The 15,399-nt window shown below is 37.3% G+C and overlaps 1 protein-coding gene across 1 annotated transcript; it reads right to left on the bottom strand.

Moving 5' to 3' along the window:
• Positions 1–325: 325 nt before the first annotated feature.
• LOC139881173 (two-component response regulator-like APRR5) lies at positions 326–3,302 on the bottom strand. The gene is made up of 8 exons (XM_071865690.1): positions 3,062–3,302; positions 2,536–2,697; positions 2,315–2,445; positions 2,071–2,226; positions 1,719–1,860; positions 1,376–1,628; positions 529–1,258; positions 326–436 (listed from the first exon to the last, which is right to left on the bottom strand). Exons 1-8 carry the CDS (start codon positions 3,300–3,302, stop codon positions 326–328), a joined length of 1,926 nt encoding a protein of 641 aa, XP_071721791.1.
• Positions 3,303–15,399: the final 12,097 nt, after the last annotated feature.

Raw genomic sequence — 15,399 nt, 5'->3', positions numbered from 1 at the left:
AATAAACAAAGGAACAAAGGAACCCCCTCCTATGTTGATACAGTGTGTGAAAATACATAGACAAATGAGCAGTCAACTCTTACAATGCCATTTTACAATACATACAAGAGAATACTACAGCCCTGTTGATATCCACAGGTGTAATACTATTGCTGTCAATGTCAGAAAAACATCTTCAGTCTGTCTCGAATTTCGAACCTCTGATCGGTTCTCACACGTCACAAGTGGATATTAACACTAATCGCTGCTAAAACCAGTCAATAGCTAGCCTCTGTGTTACTTACTAATTCTAGTGTCTAACCTCCTAACTATCATATGAATTGCCCTAGTTGTTCCCATTTTCGACATGTGGAGCATCCGACTGTACCTGTCGAACAAATTGTCCTTTTATTCTTGGACGCTGCTCTGCAAGCTTTTTCCTACTCTCGTATCGAACCTGATAGGGAAAACGAACAAATCAGCATAAGTATTATCCAAATGTGAATTAATATACTTATAAATGCGGGAACAAAACAATTATATGTATACCTTCTTCTCAAAGCATCTATCTTTCCGTTTCAATCGGAACTTGTTCAGAGCAGCTTCTCTCTGGATTGATCTGTGAGAATTCCCATTAGTACTGAAATACCCATCTTCGTTCTTGCTCTCTGCAACAGTACTATTGCCGACAGCAACCTGATCAGTAGTATTTCCATTACTTCCACAAGTACTTCCATAAGCACCTATGCTGTTGAAACGACTTATAGCGCCATTACAGAAACTACCGCTCGTACTTTGATCGGTGGTCGGAGATATATGTCCTCGATCTACACAGTCCATAACATGATCCTGTTTTTGGGTCAAATTGTCGGTATTTTGACCAAGTTGATTGTACAGCAGCTCGGAGTTCTCATAATTGTTCTGATAAAAGGTATTCTTTCGGATACTGGGCCAAAGTTGACTTGGAGTCGGTGTTGGTGATGGATTTGATTGTGTACAGAAAATTGGATGCACAGAGCCATAGCCATCGTTGACCCTTACACCCTTCACTTGAACTGGAAGTACTTTCTGTTGGGGGCATGATGTTGCAACCCCAGAATGGCCCGTTACGAAAGATACAACACTTTGAGAGCTAAGCAATGGATCAGGAACGTCAGATTTGTAACCGGTAACAAACTGTGAGTAATTTTTATCAGAATTGCTTCCAGATGCTTTTAGTTGATCAAAATCGCTACCAACTAATGTAGGGTGTTGGGGCAGAAGAGATCTATTAGTATACCTGCATATGGTAGGAATTACAATGAGTTAGCCAAAGAAACACTTGAAAATAAATATATGCCAAAGATGCTATATGCAAATGCCTATGCCACTTATAAAAGACCAAACAGAAACTCACCTTGTGAAGGCTGATGAATCGGAAGGCGTAAGGGTAGATCTTCTCAGGGAAAGATCAAGTGATGGGGAAAAATCAAACTTATCCATGCCATCATTTGAAGCAACGTGGTTATTTGATGTGCCCATGAAGTCAATAGCTGTTTTAGTAGAATTGACATCAGAAGCCTCCTCATTTGCAGTAAAATTGTCCCTTCTTTGAACTTTTGGTTCACTCGTTGCTCTATTGACTTCCGTGGAGAAGCCCACAGCAAAACCTATAAAATAAAAGCATTTGCAAAATGTTAGATGGCTCCTAACAAAACGAAACATATAAAAAATTATTCTAAAATGTAATGAAGTTTCACCTTCATGAAAACTGGCATTTGCTTCACAGTTCTGCAAATTTGTTTCATTTCGAGATGATTTGCCCCATGTTGTCTCAGATAAATCTTGGGTGGTTTCCATGGGTGCACTCTCAGTTTCCATGTCCGGCTTCGTGCAAGAGCTCTGCAAGAGACAGAATACTCAGTCTTTTCACAAAATCCATGAAGCCAACCCAAAAAAGAATAGAAATCCATTTTTTACACTTAGCAAACACAAAAACAGGCATAAGTATAACTTTAAATATTTAGCATCTAGGTTCACTGAAGATGATAATGGTAATTCATTATTTTAAATAACACGTCGCTCTGGAAAGTGCAAAGAGCAAAAAATTACCTGAGCATCACTCCCTTTCTCAAGGCAATCATTGTTTCTCTGGATACAATCCATTGAACCACTTGCACGATCACTAGCAGCATTATTTTCAGCCGTGGCTTCAACTTTTTGTTGTCCAATACTTTCATCCTGGGGGGCACTTCCAGCAAATGATAACTAGAGGAACACAAGAATAAGTCAGTTAAAATGGTAAACTGTGAGATTAAAAGAGCAAAATACAATCTGAGAATAGTTGGGAACATACAGATCGTCTTCTCCATACATGCTGCCACAAATTCCGCAGCTCATTTCTCCTAATAGGCTTCACAAGATAGTCTGCGGCACCTCTCAACATGCATTTATAGACTGTGCTAATTGAATCTTCTGAAGACATCACTGCAAAACCATCAGGAATAAGAAAAAAGTGAGTTTATCAATTTTAATGAAAAATCAAATTACCAGAAATAAGTCCAGAATATTGCTTACTTATAACAGGAATGTTTTTGCAAATCTCGTGCTCCATGATTAGCGTAAGAAGAGCAAAACCAGATATTGCTGGCAAATCCCCTTCCGTCAAGATCAAATCGATGTTATGAGGCTTTCCCTTCAGTAACTCCCATGCTTTCAATCCATCAGTAACAGCTACAACTATTTAATCATAAAACAAACCATTTTCAGTACTAGATCAACTATTTAATCAATGTTATGAGCAATGCAAATTTAGCCGTGCCAATCAATGAAGTGAAATTTAAACCTAGATCGAAATTTCCATCAAAAAATTTCCTCTGATAACATCAAGTTAAGAAAATTGAGACCACTGCACGAGGTATTACTCCTAACTTGTCGAGGAAAAACTAATCTTTGATTGTTCTATGCATCTAAGAGACTTAAACTATGAAATTAAACTCGATTGAACTTAGGTTAACAAGGATAAACACACACTAAGAAGCAAAATTGATAACAAAACAATACTAAATGAAGGAAGATCAACAAGTTCAAGTACAAGTCTAACCTCTGTAATTGCATTTCCTGAGAAGAGCAGCAATAATTTGCCTAGTTGAATCATCAGCTTCAACTAACAAAACCCTCAAAAACTTCCTCGAGAATAAACTCTCCCACTTCACAGTCCCTCCTCTTCCTCCTCCTCCTCCGTCATCCCCGCCGCCTCCACCGCCGTCATCTTTCCGATTCTCCTCTACCGTTGTCTTAACCAACTGCTCTTGTTCTCTACTACTCAACGCCATCTCTCCCATTTCGATTTTTTGATTTCTCTCTATCAGGGTGACACGTTAGCAAGACGAAAACTCAAAAACCCAAATCAAAGAAGACGATTGAAAGAAAAGAAAAGAAAATAAAATAAAAATCTAATTCTCTTCAGAAATTTGTCCATCGTGCCTTTATGTTCAAATAAAAATATCTAAAAAGATATCACGAAATCAATTGGACGGTCGAGATCTTCTCTTCTCTATTTACCGACCCTTCATCCAACGGTGGGTTATACCTTGGCCTGCTTTAAAAATATCTCTCACTGTGGTTTTTTTTACGCCACGTCAGCTGAGAAATATCGGAAAAAAGGCCTAAATTCCCATTTGCCCAATACGTTGTCGATGGTTTTGGTGGTGGACATTTCATGATCACAAAGATGGTGGGGCCCTCATGAGAGGAGATATTTTGTGTGCCAGAGATATTTTTAAACTTTTTTACATTTTTTAAATTGTGTTGTGTAGTGCTGACTGCTTAAGTGGGTCTCTAATGGATAATATCCAAACACGTGGCGTAGTGGTAGCGCGATATTTAATTTTATGGCGTTGGTTTTTAAATCGAAAGGTTGGGCATGGGTAGCTATTCTACGCCATTGGATCCAATTAGAACAAGTGTACTTGTGCTGGTGGTCGTAATTGGCATCTTTGAAAAGCATAATACATCTTTTTTCCTGGCGACTCTACTTAAATTAATTTTGTTATCGAAAAATGACCGATTTAAAGAATAATTGAAAGTTAAGTTACCCAAAAAAAAACCAAGTGAAAGTTGATTTTCCAATTTTTCACAAGTTATAATTGAAAGTTGTCTTGGGTTAATGTATCTTGATATGCATCTTAATAATAGAAGAAATGATATGAAATATTTTTTTGTAAGTCGTTATTTGATGCTCAATGTAAACTCTATTTATTTGAATTTTTGATCGTGAGGTGTTTTTCTTTTTCTTTTAATTCAATTTGGACAATATAAGGATACTCATGGAAGCTCACCTTCAATAATCATTAGGTCAACCAATACTGATTTACTGTGAGATGTTGAATTAGATAAAATTTCTTAAAAAATGGCAAAAATTATCTTTGAGTTTATTTAAATACTGAGATAGTGGTTTAATGTTTCGTTATTTAGTCCTTCTCGAGGTTGAGGGTTCTACACTCGAAGAACAAATTTTGGAGATTTGTATTAGGAACGTAAAAAATGGAAAATAAATTTTTTTAATAGATTTGTGTTATTTTTTGTTATGAAGATGAGACTTTCATGATTGATATAGAAAGTTTAATTAGATAGATACCAAAGGAAAAATGAAAAGCAGAAGCATTGCTAGAGCCTAGAAGGTGTCCTGTCATGTAAACATGCTGTACATAAGAGAATAATTACAAGTCAATGAAGTCTGGAGGAGGAAAGTTGTTCTCTAAAAAAAATGGAACAAATTTGAGTGTATAGATAAGAGTATGTAACTTTATCGCACTGGAAAAAACTATGGTTGTACTAGATATTAAAGAAACTAAGATATTTTTTTCACAGAAAATATCAAAGTAAAGAAAGTGGCGACTTGCGTGGTTGTGGAATTATCGGTATCTATCTATTTAATAATGTGCCCAACTTGCATTTTGAATGAATGTGAGGCCAATTTTTGAAGCTCAACTCAACCAAACATGGAAAAAAAGTCTTCACATCCCATTCATTCTTTTAGTTATTTAATCAAATTACACAGACCTGATCGTACACCTGTCTGTTGCACATGAAATCATGTTATTACTGCTTTTTTTACCTAATTTTAGGGAAATGTTTTTAAGCTAAGTCCATAATTGACTGGACCTGAACGTCATTTGGTAAAACTACATGGGCTTGTACAAAAAACACTAATGGGCTTTCTATGACTAAGCCCTCAAGTCGTGGATCTCGTTGTCCAGTCTATATCTTATATTCATTAAATTATTTTTCATTATTATTGATTTTCTTACAAACATTTATCCAGCGCCACGTTTGCAGTCTCAGGCAGGTCACGTGCCCTTATCCATTTTATATTATCAACTAAAGAATAAAAAATTTCATTTATAAAAATAAATAGAGATTATTGCACGGATACTCCCTTAAAAATTTCCGTATTTACATATTGCCACCTGAACTTTCATCTATTACATTTTGGCGTAGAAGGGTCGTTAATGTTATTGACGGACGTTTATGTGACGCTGTAGTTACTACCTGTAGTTATCTTCCACGTCATCTTTCCATAACGGCAGGAAATAAATTGTATAGATGAACTAAATTTCAGGCAACCAAACGTCAAAAATAACAGTTCAGGGAAAAAAACGTATATTTAGGAAAAGTATAGGGAATGTATGTGTATAAAATAAATAAATAAATATCTCTTCTCCTACTATTATCCATTATCCGCATCAGAAGAAAATCCGATTACTCTATACTTCGATTCCGATCAATCTTCGAATCAATGGCGGCGACGGCGACGGCGACGGCTACTCTTTTAGCGAATTCCTGTTTTCAAAAATCTCACACTTCCACGTGTTTACTCGCCTCCAAATCACCATCCTCGTCTTCTTCTTCTTCGTGGACTCTGAAATCGAGCTTCTTGAAGCCTTTAACACCAAACAACAACAATGTCAACTTGCTGATGCCGCTGGTTTTATCTTCTCGTAAAAATGGCGGTGTTCGAATGTCATGGGACGGCGTCCTCTCTTCGGTCAAATTGATTATTCAAGGCAAAAACTTAGAGGTATGCTTGTATTGTATGCTCCCTGTTTGTTTACTTCAAATTCAATTAAAAACCAATTTGGTCGTGGATGTATGTGTAATTTTGTTTGTTTAACAGTTGACTGATACAATTAAGAAGCATGTGGAAGACAAATTAGGCAAGGCAGTTCAGAAACATAGTCATCTTGTGAGGGAGGTTGATGTTAAGTTGTCTGCTAGAGGTGGAGAATTCGGTAAAGGAGCTAAAATCCGGAGATGTGAGGTGTGCCCTTTCGAAACTATCAATGCTTTAGCTTTTTCCTTAACTTAATCGGTTACGATAGATTATTTGTAGGATCAGTTGTACCAAATTGTTAGTCTTTTGGTTTGTATGAGCAGCTGATTCAAAGTTGTCAGTAATCCATATAGTGAATGCAGTTATATTTTGACTCCATTTAGGACTAGTGATGAACTGATGACTTCTGATTGTTTAAGTTTGTGTGATTGTTTTAAGAATGGTTGGGTTTCCTTTGGCTAGGTGACTTTGTTTACAAAAAGGCATGGAGTGATTCGAGCTGAGGAAGATTCAGAAACAACAATTGGGAGTATTGATCTTGTATCTTCAATCATCCAAAGGAAGCTTAGAAAGATCAAGGAGAAGGAGTCTGATCATGGTCGTCACATGAAAGGGTTTAGCAGATCAAAGGTCAGGGAGCCCGTGACACCAGAACTAGTGCCATTGGATGATACTGATCAAGAGGATGTTCCGGATGTAGATAGTTCCATTGAGGAAGATGTCGTCATCAAGGAGGTTCTCATTTGAACTTTGAGATTTGCTATACCCTTTTGACTAATTGCGTTTTATTCTTGGGTTGATTTCTTAGGATTCATTATTTTCCTTCCAAGTTTTTCTCCATTTATCAAATTGTTATCAAAATAAATGATTGGGCTGCGTATATAATCCTGTTGAGAAATATAGAACTTCCTGGTATACTGGTGCACAATGTATTGACTGCTTGAACTTGCTTTTTTCAGATTGTTCGAACCAAATACTTTGACATGCCACCATTGACAGTCAATGAAGCAATTGAGCAGCTGGAAAATCTGGACCATGATTTCTATGGATTCCGAAATGAAGAAACTGGTACAAAAACTGGCTCTCCTTGAAACTTGTTCTCCAGCCTTTTATTAACTGTAACATGTTTTACAGTCTTTTGATTGACTGAATCACTCTGTATTTGGCACCAGGTGAAATCAATATCATTTACAAAAGGAAAGCTGGTGGATATGGGGTTATCATTCCTAAAGAAGATGGAAAAGCTGAGACGATGGAGCCTCTCACAGTAGAACAAAGTTCCCTGGCAAATTGATGTAAACTTTTTCAATAGATTGTTCTTGTACATGATGTGAGGCAGCACGCAACAAAGAGAATAATAAATACTAGTACAGATTTAGTTGAATTGTGTTCCGAGTTTCATGAATTCAAGTGTTATTTAGTTTTTCACAAACCATATGCAATAGATATGACTTGAGAACTCTATGTCGTTTCCTTCCTTGAAGTTATGTGAATCTGATTTGTTAAACTTTGCTCTCGTGTGTCTTTAAAGAGTCTTTATGTCTTAACTCTCTCGCTGGGCTGGTAAACTGTCTTCTTTCATTTCCTGGCCTGTTAAATGTTCCTTAGGTGTCATTTGTTTGCACTTAATGGGTCAAATTTTATGCTATTAAGAGTGTTTGTTTAATTTAAGATTTAGGCACTTATTAATACCTCTTAATCCTCTGACCGAATTAGAGTTTAAAAGTAATCTGAAAACAATTAAGATTAATTATGCGCGCTAGTGGCATGTTGGCGCAGCACATATCCTTCCAAACACAAGTCTGTGGGTTTCGATTCCCCATATGGGCACTCCTTTTTCTTTTCCTGCATGAATTTACTTTCTTTTTTGAAATAATATTTTTAAATAACAACTCCAATATGTATTTTCACTTTGAATTATTTTTTAAAACTAAAAATAAATTCATTGAATAATAATTTCTTTTTTGAAGTTAATATTTTTTTAGTCATTGATGTATAAAAAAAATACTTATTGTTTAACATAAACATTGAATAATGGTATTATTAGGTAAAGACGTAAGTAATGTAACAAATATTATATACCTGTAATACTGTAGTTTAACAAATACTCCCTTCTTCTCAAAAATACATGATATATTTTTTATAAAAATATATATAATAAACATCATGTATTTTGATATGAAAATAATATTATATACATATATTACTAGAATTTTATTATTTTTTATATAATATAATTATTCAATACTGATATTTTTAAAATAGACAATATAATTTAGATGTATTCACATGTTACAAAAATCAAATAGTCTTAATATATTAAAATTAAGATTCAAAAATGATATCTTAATTTTCATATATGTATTAAGATTCAAATATTTTAATTTAAAATAAAATAAAATAAATAAATACCACCTTAGTACCTTCATAATAAGACTTTACCTGCTCAACACTCTATTAATATATTACAATCCTTCCGAAATTTGAACTTCTGAGTAAAAATTTCTTCTTGTTAAGAAAAAATTGTAAAATAGTCATATTGATTACTAGTTCACAAGCTCACATCAAGGTTCTTAGCTAAACAGGTATTTAAAGTTGCGATGATTATTTTGGGGAAAAGAAGAAAACATATACATATTTATATATTTTACACCAAATACCGTATATATGTATAGTTTTAGTTTGTAGTGTAATTAGTTAGTCGTGTGAGCCGTGTGAACTGTAGCAATAAATGATGGTATAATTAAAATTTTGAAAATGGGGTCTCCAACAGTCAATTTTTTCTGCCGCCCTAATCTAAAAATCTCTCTCTATATATATACACGAGAGTTCAGGTTCCTCCATCCATTTCTATTTTGCCTCCAAAAAAGCTCTCTGCTTTTGTTTTTCAACTCTCACAATGGCAACAACAAAGATGGCAACTACAACAAAACTGATATTAACCCTGATCGTTCCCTCCAAATCTATTTTGCCTCCATCTTTGTTTTGTTGTCGTCTTCAAGTTACAAACAAACAAAAAAACCGCTTGTTTTTGATTTTTTGAACTCTCATAATGGAAACCACAAAGAAGGAATGCGCTACAGTCTTATTGTTTGAACGGAGAAGGTGGAGAGAATAGAGTTTTCGGATTCTGAAAATGGGAAGATGTTAATTGTAATTTAGAAGTTCGTGTAGTTAAAATGCGAACATGAAAATAATAAGATCGTGTACACCAAACCCGATCTTTAAAAAATTAAGGACAAGGATCGTGTACACCAAATGCGATCTTGAAAAATATAAATAAAAATTATCAAATTCGAGTTCTGAGAAAGAGATCTTGATCTTCTTAAAAATAATTACAAGGATCGTGTAAACCAAATGCGATCTTGAAAAAAATAAAATAAAATTAACAAGCTCGGGTTCTATGACACCGATCTTGTTTTAAAAATATTAAAAAAAACTTAGATAGACACATGATAGTGGTAGTTACGAGTATCATAGTGGTAGTTGCGAGTTGAATGTTCGTTGAACGACTTGAATCGTCGTTGAATGAGTTGAATCGCACCGCTATAAATACTCCCATCTTCGGCACAAATCATTTATATCAATTATTCTTAAACTTATTTTCTTCTAACAACGATATCACTAACCATTTCTTCTTCACTTCTTCTTCATTCTTTCTTCTAAGCGTTTCTTTTTCCAATTACTCGTCCACAAATATGTCTTTTTTTTATTTAAATTTATATTGGAGGAATTATTCACAGTTGGTCGGAAATAAATTAGCGTGCTACGGTATGGCCGACTCACAATGTTTAATTGATCGTATCATGAGTTATGATGAATTTTTAGAATTAATGTATAATAATGTCGGTATTCGTCTGGAAGAGTTGGTGCAGTTGTATCTCCAATTTGTATACACGAACGGCAACAGCGAAAGGCAAGCTCCTATAGTGATCCATGACGACGATTCACTATCGTGGATATATCGAATTCCGACAATTAGTCGTGAAGTCTTCATCTCTGTCTCTCCCTCTCAAAATCTCGCTGAAATATTTGGATACCATACCGAAGTACAGTCAAGTCGGTTTCAGGTAGACATTTGTGATAATGAGGACGACATTGGGGTAGAGAGTGACGAGGAAAAATTGTCGGGACTCCCGTTGATCCAGTCGGAAGAAGATTGCGAGGAATACGAGACTTTTGACGACGAAGAATACGTGTCCTCTGAAGACGAGGATTACATCGAGCCTATTGGAACGCATGTACCACCTAATTATCACGTGTACAACAACATGGAAGGACCGTACATCGTAGCAAATCGCCGCATGACAACTGCACCCACTAAGTATTCTGGTGACCCTAATTCCATAACGATCAAAACGAATTTTAGTAAGGGCAAGAAAGAGATTGATGATGCGATAACCAGGTGGTCAACCCAACGGAGAAGAGGTCACTACGTTATGGAGATCAAGAAGAAAATATGGGTTGCAAAATGCATTACACGGAAGCCGGGTTATTCGAAAGAGCGATCTCACGATATTGATTGCAACTGGAGGATCCGAATTTCGGTGGATAGCGAAACTGATTTCTAGAAAGTGGTTGTATGGTGTCCTGAACACAATTGTCACGGAGTAAATACAAGAGGGAACGACATGAATGTGTCACAAAGTCTTGTTGCCCATGTCATAGCGGACGCTATACGAGATAGTCCAAATTACGATATAAAGAGTATTCAGAAGGACGTCGAAAGAGTATACGGCGATCAAATTGGAAAGAAAAAAGCTCCGGACGATAAGAGAATAGCGATAAATATGTTGTACGGAGATTGGGAGTCAAATTTTCGGGAGTTATCCAATTACATGAAAGCGCTTCAAGACTCTAATGATGGGACGAAGGTTCAGTGGAAGTTCCATAAGGTGGACGGACGTGTATATATGACGAAAAAGATCTTCAAGTACGAACCGTGCTTTGATATTTTTTTTATATGCTAAGAAATTTACACATCATACTTTTTTATTTATGTATATTTATTCAGGTAAGTATTTTGGTCTTTCGAAGCCACAAGACCGACATTTAACCACAGTCCCTCGGTAGTTACTGTCGATGCTATGCAACTTCGTGGTGCATACAAGGGAAAAGAGATTGTTGCGATGGTCCAGACAGCCAACACAAGGATTGTGCCCGTCGCATATGCCATCATAGATGAGGAATCTACACACAGTTGGTACTAGTTCCTCAACTACTTGAAGAAATTTGTTTTGAAGCGGAGGGTCACTTGTATTATTTCAGATCGTCATAAGGGCATCCTGGCTGCAATCGACAAGCTTGATGAAAAATTTCCAGGCTGGAGAGTTCACAGGTAATAATAAAATCCTAATTTTTAGGTTACATTATCAATTTCATTTTGTAATTTTTAATTTACTAAATTCGTACAGGTACTATATATTGCACATTCGTGCAAATCTGTTGTCCAAGATAAAAAAATAAAAAGAGTGAAATCTTGTAGTTGGGCCGTCGGTACTGAGATTCAGCCGCGTAAATATCGTGCTGCATGGGAGGCTTTGCAAAATAAAAGTGAAGCCGCTTGTACGTGGCTTAATAAACTTCCGATTGAGAAATGGACATTATTCGAAGACGGATTTTACCGGTGGGGCATAACTACATCGAATAATGCAGAGAGTTACAACAACGTTCTGTGGTGTGACCGTCTCTTGCCGATAAGGGCCTTCGTCTAAGCAACGCACGAAAAAGCTATTAAATTTTTTGATGAAGAGCAAACAAAAAGTTATTACTGGGGCAAAGTCATTGCACCGAAAACAATGGAGCGGTTTGAGAGGTATAGGATGCAAGCCAGGAAGCACAAGATGAAGAAGATCAGATCAGATGAATTTAAATACAGTGTGAGAACTACATTACGTGGTCTCGGATCCGGCGAAAATAAACATACGATTCGCTTCGGACAGTGTAAATGCACATGCGGAAAATGGGAGACATATCGGATCCCATGTTCGCATGCAATAGCCGTTGCGGAGACAATTGAGTACGACCTGATGGATTTAGTTGCTCCGTGCTACAAAATAGAGGGATGGAAGCACCAATTCAGTGGTGATTTAAACCCCATTGACGATTCCTTGTGGCCCCGAAATGTAGAGTGGCAGCTTTTACCAGATGACAGTCGGATGATTCACCATTCTGGTCCTGGTCGGAAGAGATTTCTAAGACAAAAAAGAGCAATGGAATACGCCAACATGAAAGACCGCAGAGCACCGGCGTGCAGTCGATGTGGCAGCTTCGATCATATCATCACTTGCTCTAAGAAAAGTCACCCGCCATCGGACAGATTGCCGATAAATATGGTTTACGACCTATACGGACTCCATGGAAATCCATCCTCCGATGATGATCATGATAACGATGGATGATCGCACTTTTATTTATACAATGTATAACTACAGTAGTACATGTAGTTCTTGTTTGGTTTTCCATTTTGCTTCATTTTTTTTTCTACCAATGTAGGTTGGGAATACGATTATCTAACCATGAACTTCCTTCAATTAAAACAAAAAATGTTACGCTATTATTAAAAAGTTAACAAGTACATTTGTGATTAAAAAAAACCTAATGATTCCGATGTCCCCTTCCAATATGGGTCCACTACAACTTCCAGGATACATGGGGGGATTCCCTCTGTTTTCACGCAAGTTATAATGGTGTCCAGGAAATTCAGCGATCGGATCCTCGTCTGGCTGAGCCCCATGCGATGAAGAACACTCGTGTGTAGATGATCCCGCATACATTCCAAAATCTAAACTAGTAGGCGAACTCGTATGGGCACCGAAACTGACACGATTCATATCATCGATTATCGGAGATTGAAACTGGCCAGAAAGGTTTAGACCAGGATAATCACTGCTTGTGGAATGACGACGCCCAATATCGAGAAACCGCCGCTCAATTGGTTGTGAAAGACATTGTGGATCATCTAGGAGCACAGACAAATCTCGGGATGCGGGGTAATTCAAAATTGTCGGATATTATGATGGAGCGGCCGATGTGGCTGAACCGGTTCCAAAAATATCAAATGACAATCCTGTGAAGAACCCCTGGGATGTACTACCTGCTATTTCGGTGAGAATTTCCTCATGTGACTGAGGAAACGCCTTTGGAGGTGGTGCTTCGGCCTGTGGAGGAGCGTCGTCTACGGCTCGTTGTCCCCTGCGGCGGGCCACACGTACCCGAGCATGGGGCAAGTCGTATCCTTGGGACGGGTCCACCTGTGTGTATCCCTGACTCGACCCGACTGTCGGGTCGGAGATCTGTGTACCAGTAGCCAGACACGTCTCTGTTATTTGTTTTGCAGTCCAGTTAGATTCGTCATCATTCCGGCGGAGGTTCCTTCCAAATATACGACCAAACGTCCCCAACTGCAAACAATTATAAAACAAGACATGAGATTTATTGATAATTGAATGCAGTTCAAAATCAGTATAGTATTCATGTAATTAGAATATATGCACCATGGACCGTACAACAGACGTGTGGCCACGGTAACCCGTCGTATGGCGTCGACGATGGGGATCTTCAACAAAATGGACGGTACGCCTATTGTACCAATCGTAGTAGTCGTTCTCCATCGTCAAGTACCCAGTAGCAATACCATGTACGACGTATTGTGCCCGCATGTTCCAATGATCAAGGTATGTGGCATGCTTCTCCGCCCAATTCTTACTTTTCCATGACCTCTTCAATGCGTGGAGACGATTTTGCGTTTCTTTATCAAGAAGAGGGGCGGGAGAATAGGTTGCACCAAGCCGAACTGTCGCATTACCCTGCCTGGTTGGTGTGGCTCCACGATATGGTGGTAGTGGAGATATGTGACAGACGCCCATATATCATGGCCCGCACGACACCCCTCTGGAAGTGTGTGGTACCTTTCGTTGTAGGGCGTCCACTCGAACTGAAAGAATAGTAATTTAAATATGGAAGTTAAAGATAACAATTATTTTGGAAGTAGAAATACGTAAAATGACGAATATAAGATTTATTCATTGGGAACTTACGTCGTCAGGGCCCAACCATGACAACTGATCCCTGAATGCCACAATACTGTGGCTTGTCACCTGTGTTTTCCTCAGGCGTCGACTGCACCTGCATGAAGAAATAAAATGACAATCCATTATATTACGAACAACGTTAAACAAATACATGATTTCAATATGGAATTGAAATGATAAATCATCGTAAGCTTACCTCGCAGCTATGGGAAGACCGACCACTGGCGCTACATGCTCACGACGAAATGACGGTCTAATCCTACCGATCCTCTCCCAAGCCCATGTCTGGATGAGGAGCCCACATGCGTCAAAATCTTTAGCCTCAAAATGAGCAGCAGCAGACAACCTGCGGTACGTATGTGCCAGAAGGGTGCTACCCCAACTAAGCCTGCTACAAACATGTTTGTTTTCTAGCTGGGTCAATAGGAAATGATCTACATGTGTGCTTCTCTTATCGCAGAACAAGCACCGGCGAGCAAGTGTGCGACGAAGCATCGCACCCTCTGCAACGCCTGAAACTGTGTAGTCGGGACAAACAGTCCGACCTTCTGACTCCCAACTCCTTGTCGTACATCGATATATTTTGAAAAATATGCGCAGAGCGATGATGCGGCTACATCCACAGAAGATCGCGCAATTCAGGTCCTTGCAAAATCCACGACGATCTCTGGGATCCACCTGACGTAGACGCCTCCACAACCTAAACGTGAATGAATATTTCTGATTAGGTCTATAAAATACAACAAAATAATAAATAAGAAATATTAACATAAACCATTTAAAAAATATAAGAAGTCTGATTTTAAACTCTACGAACTATAAGGAATCGATTTTTAACATTCGAGCAAAATTACATAAACAATATATTATGTACTCAATTAATTAAATACTCCAAACACTCAACATTACAATCATAATATGATTTAATCAAATTACTGTTCAAATTCAGTATACACAATACCATATACAAAATTTTCCGTAATAGAATTATAACACATAAATATCAACCAAAAATTCGGTTAAAAAAATATATAAGAACTAAATTAATTTCATTTCTTATCTTAAACAATATAACATGTAACTTCTACATATGAATCACAATAAAAATATAATAGAGAAAAAGATATACCTTAATTAGTATAGTACGGGGATGAACGAAGAATCGAAAAATTTTGTAATCCGTTGAGTTTCGAGACGAAAAAATTTTTTGGACAATATAAAAGAAACTTCTTACATATTATCACCACCAATTTTTTGAATGAGATAGTTTTCGGAGAAAGGTTTTGAGAGACA

The sequence above is a fragment of the Rutidosis leptorrhynchoides genome, unplaced genomic scaffold (assembly GCF_046630445.1).
Source record: "Rutidosis leptorrhynchoides isolate AG116_Rl617_1_P2 unplaced genomic scaffold, CSIRO_AGI_Rlap_v1 contig122, whole genome shotgun sequence".
Classification (NCBI taxonomy): domain Eukaryota; kingdom Viridiplantae; phylum Streptophyta; class Magnoliopsida; order Asterales; family Asteraceae; genus Rutidosis; species Rutidosis leptorrhynchoides.
Note: the sequence above shows the minus strand (reverse complement) of the source record. Positions and strands in the feature narration are given on the sequence as shown.